This window comes from Rhinopithecus bieti, unplaced genomic scaffold (assembly GCF_001698545.2).
Source record: "Rhinopithecus bieti isolate Rb0 unplaced genomic scaffold, ASM169854v2 scaffold_7673, whole genome shotgun sequence".
In the NCBI taxonomy this organism is placed as follows: Eukaryota; Metazoa; Chordata; class Mammalia; order Primates; family Cercopithecidae; genus Rhinopithecus; species Rhinopithecus bieti.
Window position 1 is genome coordinate 1,462,799 of NW_016806375.1, and position 14,952 is coordinate 1,477,750.

The 14,952-nt window shown below is 44.1% G+C and overlaps 1 protein-coding gene across 1 annotated transcript in view; it reads right to left on the reverse strand.

Moving 5' to 3' along the window:
- Nucleotides 1-539: 539 nt before the first annotated feature.
- SAP30L (SAP30 like) overlaps nt 540-14,952 on the reverse strand; it is a 15,082-nt gene continuing 669 nt past the window's right edge. The window contains exons 2-5 of the mRNA XM_017875847.1: nt 14,783-14,949; nt 10,406-10,528; nt 8,107-8,205; nt 540-5,680 (exon numbers count right to left, since the gene is read on the reverse strand). Of these exons, the coding sequence (XP_017731336.1) occupies nt 5,552-5,680; nt 8,107-8,205; nt 10,406-10,528; nt 14,783-14,949 (518 nt within the window). The 3' untranslated portion in view covers nt 540-5,551. The remainder of the gene's footprint in view (nt 5,681-8,106; nt 8,206-10,405; nt 10,529-14,782; nt 14,950-14,952) is intronic.

The following is a 14,952-nucleotide window of genomic DNA, read 5'->3' on the forward strand; positions in this document are numbered from 1 at the left end:
AAAATGTCTTTGAGATATTTAAACATTGGGATGTTTACATGAAGATCTGGATTTCCAGCTTCTCAAAATTGCAAGACGTGGTCACACAGGGCTGGTGTGCCCATAAGGCTACAGTAATGAGGAGCTGAGTAGCTGCCCTTAGAAAGGACCTGAGTTTTCCAGTTTGTAGCTCACCCTCTGCAGGTATTTCAATGTGCAATCAATCCTCCATCCAGTTTATTTAGATGGAGAACTGAAGACCCAAAGAGAGAACTCTGTTTGCCCAGGGCATCCAGTACATTATATGGAAGTTGAGCTCCAGACTCAGGCTGTCGGACCCAGTCAGTCTCTTTCCAGGTGAGTGAATGGAAGAGCAGTACTGGAAACTTGGGCCTAACCTTCTGGGATCTAAACTCAGTGTGCACTGGGAATGTAGGTGCTAGTATTTGGAGCTGGGAGGAAAGACCACTATCATTAATCACTGTATACACTGCCAGGGGCCAAATGTGGAAGTGAAAGCATCTGAATTCTATATAAAAATTCAAAGGGAAGACAGAGGGTCTCTTACTCATTCAGATTATTTATTAAGAGCAAAAGTCGGGCCATCCCATCTGTGTGATATTGCAACATGAAAAGTTACATACATACTAAGGAGACCCCATAGAATTGAGAACCTTTCAACAGTACAGAGCCATAGATTACAAAGTTAAAATACAAATGATCCCCCAGATTTGGCAGGAAACAAGTACAATATGAGGAGGCCTGGAATGGAAGGGCACTTACTTTTCAATAAGGCAGTTACAAAATGGGAAAAAAAAAAACCCAAAACCTCATACCCCAAAATATACTCTGATGAGCATAGCAGACAATAGAAATATAAAAGAGGGATCCTGTATAACTCTCTGTCATTGGCAAATGTGTTCATTACATGAAAGCAACCGAAGGGCTTGTGTTTTAAGATGCAAGCCAGATGAAACAACTGACTGTCGACATTTCTACCTCAAGAACAGTTCATATCTTGCCCCAGGCTGGATTCTACCTCAAAACATCAGACCCACTTTACCATTTCTAACCATAAACTTGGAAACAGTCTATACTACAATGAAAGGAATAAAAAGGCACCCCTAAAGCACCATGCTTCCCAAGCCATGATCTTGAGCTCATCTGCCCTTCAGTTCAACTGCCCAGCTCAGTAACAGGGACCAGGAGCCAGGACCAGCTGAATTATACAGCCTCAAAGGATCACCTGGAAGGCAGATGTCTGATCAAGAGATCATAGACCAAGCCCATTTCATGAGAATTTAAATGCTAGGACAATACTACATCTTCCACTAGGGCTTTTGAACCCTGGTTTTAAATTACGGGCTAGATCTGTTATCCCCTACCACTCATTTTGCAAAACTCAACTGGCCTAAACATTTCACTCAATCTTGAGTTCTGCAGGTTGGTCCCTGAGAGCCAGGTTGGCCTTGGGAATTTCTGCTCAATTTTAAGTTCTCAAGAATCTGAGGGCAGCTGACTTAGACTGAATTAGAGTTATCCTGTAAGTCAGAAAGAATGTTAGACAGGTCAAGAGGGCCAGAGGTTGGTTCTGAAGACGCCATATGACTTCAGGCACATCTTTATGAGTTTTAGTTTCCCCATCTCTAAAAACAGACGATTGGACAACAGCAAGCTTAACAGACTTTCCACCTTGAAAATACAGCACTTCTCTGGTGCTGAGACCCTTAAGTCCTGAAGCTTTGTTTTCTCAATAAAAACAGTGTGAAGTCCTTACAGGAATCTAAGATACAAGCTCTGGGCAACCACGAAAACTTGAAACTTCATGCAAAGCAACGAAGTTATGAATCTTCCAGCTGAACATTTTCCTGATGTTGTGAGCATCCGTTTTTGTGGGGCAAGCACAGAACTGAGTCATCTGTCTTTTAGTAGGCTGCTAACATCTTCTCGTCCCCCCCTCTCCTCTCCCCCAGCTTTGGCAAGAACAAGCCAGCCAGTAGGGTTTTCTCAACATTCTCCAACAAGGAACTGAGTGGACTAATACTCAGGGGTAAGGACGGTATACCAAAGTGTCCTAGCATTGTTTCTTTCCAAAAGGCAAACACTATGCTTTGGGACAGCGCCAGCAATTAGGTGCTTTGCCAAAAATAACTTGTCCCATGTGGCCCCCATGGGGCACAGACTAAGATGGAAATCACAGAGAACATAGAAAAGCCAGAGGTTTACAAAGAACAGGCTTCTCCAGGAGGTAGTGGGTTCTCTGTCCTCGGAGGTGTTTAAGTCCAGACTGCTCAGCCCCTTGGTGGGACAGTTGTAGGCAGAATGTCAGCACCTATGTGGAGACTAGACTGGATGACTTGACAGCCCTTTCTCAACTTTGAGATCTTGTCATTGTAATGACTGAGAGCGCCTCTGGATGACTTCCATGAAGCAGCTGCTCTGGGATCTACACCAGGCACAGCCTCCCTCAATAGGCAAGGCACCCAGAGTAAGTTCCTTCTTCCATTCTCTCCCTCCCACCAGGCAGTTGCCCTGCAGGATATTAACAAAAAACCTCCCATAAAATAAAGAGCCAAAACACCAAAATTAGATGCAACACTGCAGATGCAAACAATTGTTACTATCTGTTCTCTGAAAGGCTAGCAGTGACTATTTAGCTATGACAGGAACATTTAACGACTTGGCAGCTGTAACACGTAAGTAAAATTCCTCTTCATTTTACAACACTGGTCTTGAATACTTTGGTTTTTAATCTTTCATGAGATTCAGCTATGATCTTTTTTACATGCTGTTGCCAGCCTAAGAGTTTGTTCTTTGAAGCAAGAAGTTTGTCCATTGGCTTTTTAAAAATCTTAAAACAACATGAATGGCAGGATACGGATGTTTCCATGTGAGAACCTTCAGGGCATATCAAAGAACCATACCAGGCTGGAAGTGAGGCAGGAACCATACTCTTTAAGAAGACAACACCATTTCTGGATTTCAAATTCCAGTTTTGCCCAGAAGCACCAAGAGGAAAGAAGGCAATGCTGCTATGTCACAGGTGGAGGGAAGCGCCAAGAGTCCTTGATGGGTGGTATAAAGATGGTGCAGCCAAGATGAACACTGCTTTCCCCACACCCCACTGCTCCCTGAAGCCAGACACCATTGCTCTGGAGGGCCTGGCCACTTCTCACAGGCAGGAGTCCCTTCCACACAGATAGAGCCACCAGAAACTGCAGAAGAGGCTAAGGCGAGTGGTTTAGTGGTTTGATGAAAGAACAGATTTCTGGACATAAGAAAAACAAAGGTTCAAATAACTTTGTCTTTTCTCTCACCTGACCTGTTGAAAGGTCAGGTTGAAAAGGTTGAAAAGATGCCCACAACCTCCACTTTCCACAAGTACCTCTCCTTAGAGGAAAAACAACAAGGAGCCCAAGTGGACACACAGTATCTGGCTGAAGGTAAAACATTTCCCCAGGTTTCGCTTTGGAACAAAGATTCTTTCAGACACACTTGAACAGATGGATCCTACCACCATACATTCTTGTGCAGAAGCTACTGTCTCTCTCAACTGGGAAAACAGATTTGCTGCTAAAGAAATAGTGATGTGACCTACACGCCCACAATTCTGGTTTACATATCAGAAAAGTACACTTTTTTACTCATTAAGATGTGGACATTTCCATGGAGCAAGTTAACAATGCCTTAACCTGCAGGCCCCATCTGCCCCTCAGCCTTCTTGGTGCCTGTATCAACATCTTTCAGCTGTAAGCAGGGAGAGACTCTCTAGACACATAGTGAATGTGAATGACTGAAAACACTCACAGAGCACTGGAACATGCCATCCATAGCCAGGAGGCATACCAAAATAGGATGCCCTCACAGTCGAGTATATTCTATGTACACCCATTTATACATATGTAATTAAAAAGGCTGCAATCTGCTAGACATGCACTTTGAACACAGGCGAAAGCTTTGCTGCAATGGAACACACTGCATTTTAGTGAGCATGGTGACCCTGTCCCCATTCCACAGAAAGCGTAGTACTCTGCTCCACAGAACTGAGACCTTTGGACACTCCGCCACCTGCTCAGTAGTGGGTGTAGTTCTGACTTCTCTGTGATGGTGCTCAGATTAAGCCATCTGTGAAACTCTGCCAGGCCAGGCTGTCCATTCTTCTTATTTAAGGCTTAAGAAATAACTCAGAATTGAAACTAAGTAGGAAAATGACATCTTTGACCACATGTCAAGATGGTCATAAATCAGAATCCAAATCCTTTTCTTCTTTCTCCCACCCTCCTACCCCATACCCTCTGCCCTCCACTACACAGATTAAAGAATTTTGCAAAAGCATATTTTTGGATATAAAGCTTTGTTTTCACAGGATACTTTGGCTCTGATATAATTAGATTGAGGAGTTCAACGTTTTGAACAAAAAAATTAGGTAATTTTCAAAAATTATTTTAGCAATCTTTCTAAGAGGGAGGCTAATTGTTCACAAAAATGAGCATCAGATGGAATTGACCTTTGTTGCCCAAACTCACGATTTGCTGATGACCAGAGCCCAGGGAGTCAAGGCCAGCCAGCCTTTCAATCCTAAGCTGGACTTCTGGGCAGGAATCACATGGCCCCTGGCAGCTTGCATGGTGGTTGTGAACTTAGGATGAAAACTTCTAAAAACACTTACCCTAAATTACTAAATACGTCAGTGTGTCAATGCATTTATTGCCAAGAAGCTTGGCTGAAGGTCATAATATCTAACTGCACCCCAAAAAGTGAAGCATAGTGGGGTGCATAAGGGATCGTATCATCTGTGAGGGTCTCTATATCAGCGTTTCTGGAACCCTCAACAAAATCAGTTTTGCACATGCAACTGTCCTGAAATCCTTATCTGATCAGAAACTTCCTTGTTGGTGTATCAGGATTTCCTCCACATTCTAGCAGTTAAGTGGTAAGGAACAGAAATGGCAGAGGTCTCAGTAATGAGAGGTGTGAAGCAGATGTTACAAGGCTGGTACTATTAGTGACAGCTCAATTAGCCAATACCTACTGATTGAGTGCCTCCTGTGTACAAGGCACAGGGTGAGTGAGGGGGACCAGTGTCAAACTGATCTGCTGATAAATGACAAAGCTTGCAACAAAGCGGGCGGGATATCTATGTCGCCAGCGGGCAGCATGCAAGTCCAGATGTGGGTCTGCTCATGCACTTCCACGGTCAATTGCACCTTGCAGCTATTCCAAGCTACGGCTCACATGTGGCAGCCTGGTGGAGAAGGTGATTACCAAAATATTTCTTATCCCACATTTCCAGTAGAATTGACTTAATGCTTTGTTGAATGCTGAAATACATAGTTTTAAATTCTTTTAATGATCCTGATTTTTTTAGTCCAGAGTTATCTCAAAAGAAAGTCTTTCTATACACATGCTGAATCATGAGAATATAATCCTCCTGACCAAAAAGATTTACAATATTCATCATTCAAACTTTTTTATTTACAATAATATTTAACAGTCTTTATGGGCTTAAATGTAGCAGATATCACCTGTGCATCAAGCATTACACTTCATTCCTTTAAGATGTGCTTCATCCTCACTCAAGCTGCTTGCCACCCTCCGATTTCTGGTCCAGTCTACTCTTGTTACTCTTCACCATGTAGATGAAGTAGGCAAGGGTCTCTTTTTCATTCACAGGTATGTTCCTGAAGTGTCGACTCACAGTCTATGTGGGGAGAAAATACCAAAGTTCCTTAAACCAGGCATAAATCACACCGCAAATTCTACATTGTACAAAGAGGGGAACAGGGAGTTGTTTGCAAGCTATGGCGGGAATTACAAACGCTGCAGAACTTCCTGCTGTGTGCGGAACTCAGAATGCCCTTTGCCCTTTCTCCCCAGGGATGTAGGTGGTTTAATTTCCAGGATCCAAAAGTAGCTTTTTAACCTACAACTCTTCAAGGTGCAGTTCTATTTCAGTGGCAGCCTACTACCTGTCATGGCATAATTTCACAGTCATACTCATGGAGGAGAGACGGGGACTGCTCTGGTTGGCCAGCTGCTACCAAACCTCTCAGGCCTTGAAAGTGGGAAGAAATGTGTTTTTTAAAAATTGTGGGACAGGCGTGGTGGCTCACACCTATAATCCCAATGCTTTGGGAGGTTAAGGCGGGAGGATCAGTTGAGGCCAGGAGTTCAAGACCAGCCTGGGCAACACAGTGGAGACCTCATCTCTACTAAAAAATTAGCCAGGTGTCATAGCATGCACCTATGGTCCCAGCTACTCAGGAGGTTGAGGTGGGAGGATCACTTGAGCCCAGGAGGTTGAAGTTGCAGTGAGCTGTGACTGCGCTATTGCACTCCAGCCGAGGGGACACAGCGAGACCTTGTCTCAAAAACAAATAAAAATTGTGTTAGGCTGGGCATGGTGGCTCGCGCCTGTAATCCCTTTGGGAGGCCGAGGCGGGCAGATCACCTGAGGTCAGGAGACTGAGACCAGCCTGGCCAACATGGTGAAACCCCGTCTCTACTAAAAATACAAAAATTAGCCGGGTGTGGTGGCAGGCACCTGTAATCCCAGCCACTCGGGAAACAGGCAGAGACTCAATTGAACCCGGGAGGCAGAGGTTGTGGTGAGCTGAGATCATAGCAATGCACTCCAACCTGGGAGATAGAGCAAGACTCCGTTTAAAAAAAAACAAAAACAAAAAAAAACTGTTAAATGAACAGCCAATTGAACAAATTGAACAGAGAGGTATCTGAACCCCAAAATTCCTCTAAGTAGTGCATAACTGCCTCCTGAAAGACACATCAGATTTGAAGGAAAATGCATCATTTACTAATACTCCTAATACTTCATTCTGTAAGTAATGAGAATGCAGGTCTCCTCCTGCTCCACCTCATTCTTTCCCTTCCACTGGAGAGAACACTGGCAACGGGTGATGTTATTTTAAAGTAGGAGAGGCTTCTGACCTCCTCTGTGTCATCTGGACACTGGTGAAGAAGTTGTTTAAGAAAAAGTGACGGCCGAGCAAGAAACCTCTAAAGGAAAAACCAAAAATGAAATAGGCTGGAAGCCTTTCAGGAAATCTCAATGGATCAAGGTGACTGAAACAGATAAAAAAAAGACAGAGAGCTAGACATGAAGAGTGATTATCTCTGGATGATAGAATTATATTTTTCTTTTCTCCATTTTCCAACTTTTCTATAACAGGCAGAAAAATATATTGAGGGATTAAGAAAGAAAAGAAGGATGAGAAAATACCTGCAGAAGTGACAAAGACAGAATTATCAAGCCAGGCAGTTCATGTATTTTAAAAATGGCCAATGGAGCACTTCCCCCTACTCCAAACTGTGTTAACTCAGGGCAGGAGAAAACTTTCTTGGGTGCCATTCATTAAAATACTTTCATTACCAACACCAGAGTAGGAGAAATCAAGGGAAAAAAAAATAGCTCCTGTAGAACATCAGGAAGGTTTTGAAATGATTAATCTGACACACAAAATGATCATATCTATAAGAATCTTGCTAAGCCAGGCACAGTGGCTCATGCCTGTAATCCCATCACTTTGGGAGGCTGAGATAGAAGGACTGCTTGAGCCAAAGAGAATCACTTGAGCAACATAGTGAGGCCGCGTCTCTACAAAAATAAAATTAGCTGTGCACAGGGGTGTGCTACTCTGGAGGCTGAGGTGGGAAGGATCACTTAAAGCTGGGAGGTTGGGGCTGCAGTGAGCCCAGACTGTGCCATTGCACTCCAGCCTGGGTGATAAAGCAAAACCCTGTCTCAAAAAAAAAAAAAAAAAAAAAAAAAAAAAAAAAGGAATCTTGCAAAAAGGATTCAAACAAATGAACACTCAGGACTTAGAATCTGGAGTCATGAGATCCCAGGCTAAATTCAGCTATCAACTTGCTGTGTGATTTTAAGCAAATCCTTTCCTCTTTCTGTGCCATGGTTTCTCTTCTGGAGCTGAGGCCTTTGCAGGTCTAAAGCTGTGGGGTTCTAAATTGTGCCAAAGAGGAATACGGAGTTGCTTCCAGAACTCTGGAGGAGATTACAATTAGCAGACACACATAGTAAGGGAGAATCAGGGTAACCATCAGCAGCAGCACAACGCTGGCTCTCTTTAGAGGGCAATTTTGTCTACCTACTTCTGCTAATTGGGCCTTATTGAAGCCTGGTCTGGTCTGCAACTTGTAGTGTCGTTTATAACGTCGTAGGGTGTTCACTTGCAGCTGGAACAGATCAACCTAGGGAGAAGAGGAGAAAAATGTTATCCATCACCTGACCAACCAGGACTCACCAAGAGCCCACTACGTGCCTAGCACTACACTAAGGTAGGGATGAGGATGGGGAGGGCTTCAAAAGAGGTCTTAGAAATGGTCCATTGAGGACTAGTAACTGGTTGGGAGGGCAAAAGTAACAGTGGAAAAACAGTTCTGGCTGGGGTGGGCTGATCTCACACAACTGGTGGAGAAGGTAAAGCTTAAGCTAAGGAGAAGCAGGGTCTGACAAGGCACTGAGAAACAGGGTAGGGAATAGGGGAAAAGATCAGAGCACAGAAAGCTGGGAGAGGCACAGATGGGCAAGGGGGTCACAGGCAACTGTGATGGGTTTAAAAGGTGAGAATAGATGGTAGCACATCTAGAAAAACAGAAGGAGCTATCACAGAGGGTAGAGGGTGATGGCGCAGGATGGGTCTGGTGGTGGTTGTTGGGAAGACTGATGGGGGAATACAGAGGGAGATGCTATAGCAACAAGCAGAATGAGATAAAGAGGTTGAGCTTTGAAGAGGCAGTGATGCTAGAAGGGACACCAAAGATGGAGGGCAAAGGCAAAAACCAGAGACATCCTGGAGGAAGACAGGCCAGAATGAGGCAGCGACCAGATAAAGGGGCACAAAGGAGGGCAGTGGGAAGAACTGTTATCCTCAAATAGCTCTTTCCTAGGCCCAGCCTTCTGGTATTAGAATCCTTAACCTCCCTCCAGAGAAAGTTCAAAAGTTACTGTAGTGAATGTGCAAACCAGCAGGTTAGGGTTGGGGTCTTTGCAGATGACTGGATAACAGAGGGGAAGGGAACCCCCTTTTTGTTTCTAACAAAGGAAGAGAGGAAAGCTGCATAGTCATGAAAAATCGAAGGCCCATAAAGTTGGGCTGCCTTTACCTGCCTCTAAAAGAGCTGTTCTTGCTTCAGGCAGGTGGAGAGCACTTAAAAACAAAATGAATGATCAATATGAGGGGCCAAAGTCCTTCATTCTTTTCAAAACATTCCTTAAAACCTTTTTTTTTTTTTTTTGGTGAAAACCACTTAGAAATCGAATACATCCATTTCTTTATAAAATAACAATAATGCTAAAAGCAACAGCAAGATTCTGTAAACCAACATTGGAAAAGGGGACACAGGGAGGGGCAGAGGGAAAGGGCCAGATTTTCAACGGTTTCCTCCACATCTGCAGACAAAGGCCCGCCTACTCTTTCTATTCCTACACAGTCATTTTCACTCTGAGTGCTAACAGGCGGTTGCCTTATGAAATATTCATGTGTCAAATATTCAATGTACACTATAAACGGTTCTTGTTTTGCTGAGTCTTGAGTGAAAACAATTTAGTAGAAAGAAAATCCAATATTCCTTCCTGAAGCCTCACTTAATAGACACAGGCACCTGAAGGGAAGGCGGCCTTCCAGTTTGAGAAGCCTAGGTCACATGGTCTAGCGCAGTGGTTCTCAACACAGGATGATTTTGTCTTGTAAAGGAGGTGTGGCAATGTCTGGAGACACTTTTCGATTGTCATGACTCAGGATGGTGATTGGTAGAATCCCATGAGGGGATGCTGCTGAGGCATGCTGTTAAATATCCTACAATGCAGAGGACAGTCCCCACAACAAAAACTATCTGACCCCAAATGTCAACAGTGCTAGAGCTGAGAAAACCAGGTCCAGTTTAGTCAACTTTGAAATGGATCCTTGGAAACAGCCTGGACTAGGTGTCAAGAAATCAGTGAGAGAAAATCTGAGCTGGTATGAACTGATGACCTACATCTTCATTTTTTGGGGAAGAGACTTCTCCCAAACCATTACACACTCTCTAAAGGTTTTAAACAAGGTTTTAAAAAAAGTGACTGTGGTTGTATTTATGCATTTGTCAGGGGCGTCTTGCAGAAAAACAGCGTGGTCTACTGGAAAGGGCCCCAGACTAGAGCCTCCAAACTATATACATGACCTCAGCTCTCTGCGCCTGTCCATAAAATGATGAGGCAGTCTGACCAGTGGGTATCCAAGCTTTTAGCTCTCAGATTCCACATTACTATAATTCACTTTTCAAACAATCCACAGCAAAACAAAGGGGACTAAAATTACTTCTTAACACAAAAGGCAGACCAGGCCAGAGGTGAGGATCAGATTATAATCCATTTTTCCAGCTTCCGCAAATTGATTTCTTTGACCTTTACCTCAGGAATGTCAGTGTCGTGCTCGGGAGAATCTCCACCATCGTCACTTGTCTTCCTCTTCCTTTTATTTCGGACACTCTGGATGAAATTTTTGTGAAAATCACAGATATACAGGTGCCTTACCTGACGGACAGAAAAATCAAAGTCAGAGTTGGCCAATTCCTTGGAGACAGCAACAGGTATCTGTCAAACTGTGGGGCTTCCGTCCATTGCAGGGCATTGGAGAGAGAGACGGAAGACAAGATGTAGGCCATCATTCCTAGAAGCTCACTACTGAGGTGCAGAAGAACACAAAGAGAACGCTAACATCACACTTTGTGGCATATCATACACCAAGTCTCCAGTGAATGGTGAAAACAGTAAATGGTACAGATTCAGCAAAGGAAGATCTTCCTGCAACAGAGATGCTCAGGGTGAAGGGCCCTGACTAAAAGGGAGGACTTTAGGCAGACAGGAAGCATTCCAGATGGGTAGGAGGGCCAAGACTTTAGAGTTCCCAATGGAGGATGACAGAAAGAGTGAGTGAGGAGGCCCAGGGTACAGTGTCAGTTGGGTGATGATGGCTGCCCATGTAGGAGCATAATGAAAAAGTGAGGCATCTGGGCGGTGAGCATGAGAACAGCTTAGACTTTCCTTCCGAGAAGACAGAGTTCCTCAAGGAAGCAGGGAGTAATGCGACATTTTCAGAAGACCTGTAGGAGTCATGAACTTATAGTTGGCTGGAATGCACTGTCCTGGGGAGGAGGAAAGCAGGACACAAGGGACTGTGGCAATGGTATTCGGGACACTCTATTTTTACACTTACAATAGCTACTATTGTAGGATAATAACTCTCTGAAAAACTTTGTTTCTATGTGTCAATTTATAATTCTTGCATTATCTCACATCTGATCCACAAAGAAAAGTGGAAAAAGATGTGGAAATTCTTACAAGGTAGAACCACATACAAGAAGGTGGATACTACAGATTTTCTAATACAGGATGGAGGTAAGTGAAGGTGGCAGCAACAGCTAAGACATGAAGAATCCTTCATGGCTGGCTGGAGGAGCCACTGAAAAACCTTACAGAAACTGAATGCCTGGCAAATGACTTGGGGTTGTTGATAGTGAAACAGCTGTTTCACAAATGTTCTGCAGAGACTTCTGAATTTGAGTTTATCCCTTAAATCCTTCAAGATAAAAGTAAGTTGGCAGGAAATTGCATCAATTAATTCAGACCTTTTCATGGAAAAAATAATGAAAACTGTTTATTCAGATGAATGATCACTTTCATGTGGCTGAATTAGTGAGTCATGAATACTTTTAAGTTTATACCGTGATGGTGTCTTGCAGACAGGAGGTACTCGAAAAATGTTGATGTACCAATATAGGAAGTCTCCTATATCTAAAAGTGGCTTAGGCTAATGAAAGCCACCACTTACGTGGTTACAAATTGGGATAGCTTTGTCAGATTCAACTCAGACTTTCGAACACAGCACATGCCACTGTCCCTAAGATCCCAACCTAGCTGATGTATATAATACTGAACATGCTTTTCTCCAGGAAGAAAGCACAACAAAGCCAACTCTGCATCCCTGAGAGGAAGCTGGTCCTGCATGTTAGCTGGACTGGCGAGACCACTCAGATCAACTGCTCAAGTTCACATTAACAAACTTCATAGGAGAACAGGGAGAACAGGTGGCTTCCTAAAGCTTCGGCTGGGAGATTTCAGATCAGGACAATAGAATAACAGAATCCTAGTTGTAAGAGAATTTAGCAATCACTAGTACAATCCCATTGACCCCAATCCCGTTTTCTAGATGGGTAAAAATGAAGCCATCCAGAGTGAGGAAATGACCTGGCCAAGGTCACCCAGGCCTTCTGCCCCCCTAGTACATGTCTTTTCCTACCCCAGCATTTTCCTTTATACTATTCTCAACATCCACTTTTCTCCAGAAAAAAAAAAAAAAAAGCAGAAATATATCAACTGGAGGTGTATTAATATTTTAATAGATCACAGAACACTGCCAAAGTCTATATAAAATGAGTTAAACAGCCTGAGTTGAATTTTGGTGCTATTATTTAAAAGGTTCTCTGCTAGACTCTAGACTCTCTTACAAGATAAATAATCATTTTCTCCTTAACCCTTTTCACGTACATACTGGTTTTCAGAAATTTCAGAGCTCAGTGGCCTTTGGGAGTGGGGACGGGGCAGGAGGTAGTAGCAAAGGCTCTAGTTTTTTTCTTTCACTTTCTGCAATAGCTAAAAATTCTTGTAACATAGCAGTTACTTGGAATTGAATTCCTGCCCAAGCCTGTGAGAAAGAAATAGAATCCCTTTCAGAAATAATGACTACACAACACCACCTTAAAACAAATTGTGAGTGATTCCACCTGGAAACCTTACTCCTTCAGAAGCATTACCTTTTGGGAACACTAATGCTAGGCTCAGGCTGCCCTTCTTCTAGATAGTGGGTGTGAAATGATCAGCATAGCTCAACGTAGGTTTTCAAGTAGAGTCAATGGGTAAATAAAAGGAGTCCTGGTTGCAGCAGCAAAATCATTCAGATGGGAAGGCATCCAGTGATCTAAAAGGACTGGAAGATTCTATTTTTTTAAAGACTGGAAAATATTATTATAAGCTGCTCAAGTAAAGCAGCTTCTAACAACCTACACAGAAGGTAGGCAGTGTTTCTAAGCGGATGAATTCATTGTCATAAGCATTTCACATCTATAGGTGACCTAACAAGGGATCACCTTGTTGTCTAGCCCCTTGTTTGTTCTCAGATAATTTCCATTCATGCATTCATTGATAGAGATTTGTAGTAAGAAAGCTATTAACTCTCTCCCAACCACTTAAAAATAGCAACTGTCCATGCAAGAGTAGCAACTGTATTATAACGATTAACTTAAAAACAGGGGTAGGAGGGAAGAGTCTGAAGAAAGGACAGGGGGCTGGGCACAGTGGCTCACGCCTGTAATCCTAGAACTCTGGGAGGCCTAGGCTGGTGGATCATTTGAGGTCAGAGTTCAAGATCAGCCTGTCCAACATGGCGAAACCCCATCTCCACTAAAAATACAAAAATTAGCCAGGCATGGCAGCAAACGCCTGTAATCCCAGCTAAGCAGGAGGCTAAGGCAGGAGAATCGCTTCAACCTAGGAGGTGGAGGTTGCAGTGAGCTGAGATCTTGCCACTGCACTCCAGCCTGGGTGACAAAGGAGAGACTCTGTCTCGAAAAAAAAAAAAAAAAAAAAGAAAGGACAGGAGAGATTTTTTATTTATTAGAGACTTAATGAAGACTTATGTATAGGGCTTGGAAGTAAATTAGATACTATGTTTAAGAAATTAACCAGCCTCCTAGGTGCTGTGTGTATCTGACACCCTCACTTCCTATCTCTGGGCCTATTTCAACCCTAAAACCAGAGAGGAAACGTGCACTCCCTTTCAGTTTAACAAGCAGTCTCTGATTTCCTACAACTGTGGAGAAATTCTGATTCTAAAAGAGAATGGATGTTAACCACCTAAGCTCTTAGCTAGTTTACCTGAATATTAAATATCCTCTTAACTCATTTCCAGTTCCTAATCATGAAGCAATCACTTAAGGCTTGCAGCAACAGATGTCAAACTAAAAAGTTCTTAATTGGTTGACAATAGGCACAGCTTCAGAATTGTTAACTAGAAGTGGTGAAATCACACAGAAGTTTCCTATAATACGCCACAAAGAGCAGGGCAATCCGATTTAAATTTAAATCTCCACCCCCTTATTTCAAAAGAAACTACCACTAAGAAAATTGATTTCTTTTCTTCCCCCTCCAGTCACATCGACTGCAAGAGCCATTTCCCAAGACCTGGCCTTGGTCTTATTTCTGCCACATCCTAGAAAAACCCATTCCCACAGTTGCCTGCGAAGCAGCTAGCTCAGTGACACTCTGCAGATACCGAGGCTGCGGGAGCCAGGGAAGTAACTGCCACCTTTCTCTGTCTGAAGGAATAACAGGGTTCCTAGAAGGAGAGAGAAGTTGGAAAAGAGCCGGGTATCTTCATCACCCGCCCCTCCGATTCTTGCTCCTTCAAGGGCCAACAAAATTAACCCACCTCTCCCTGCTCTAAAGTCTAAACCATAAACCAATAAAACAAGTTGGAAACTGCTGTCCAATCTTCCCAGGCAGCAGGAGTCCTGAAGTCCCCGCCCCCATCCTCCCGGATCTGGGTAGAATCACAGTCGGAGCATGTCAGCGCTGGAGCGGCCTTTGAAATGCCGAGTCCAACTCAGTTCTGCAGACGCGGGGCGGCGAGGCCCACGGCGGGGAGTGCCCAGGGAGTCCCGACCGCAGCCCGGGGCAGCGGACGGAGAGCTGGGGGCGCCGGGGCCCAGACGCGGGCGGGGGCAGACTCACGCTCTTGTCGATGTCCAGCTTGAGTTTCTTCTGCGAGATGCTCTTCTGGACCCTCTTGCTGAAGGAGGCGTTGCCCGCGGGCCGGACGCAGCGCTCGCCGTCCTCGATGAGGCAGCAGCTCTGGCCGTAGCCCGGGGCGGCGGCGGCGGCGGCGGCGGCGGCGGGGGCGG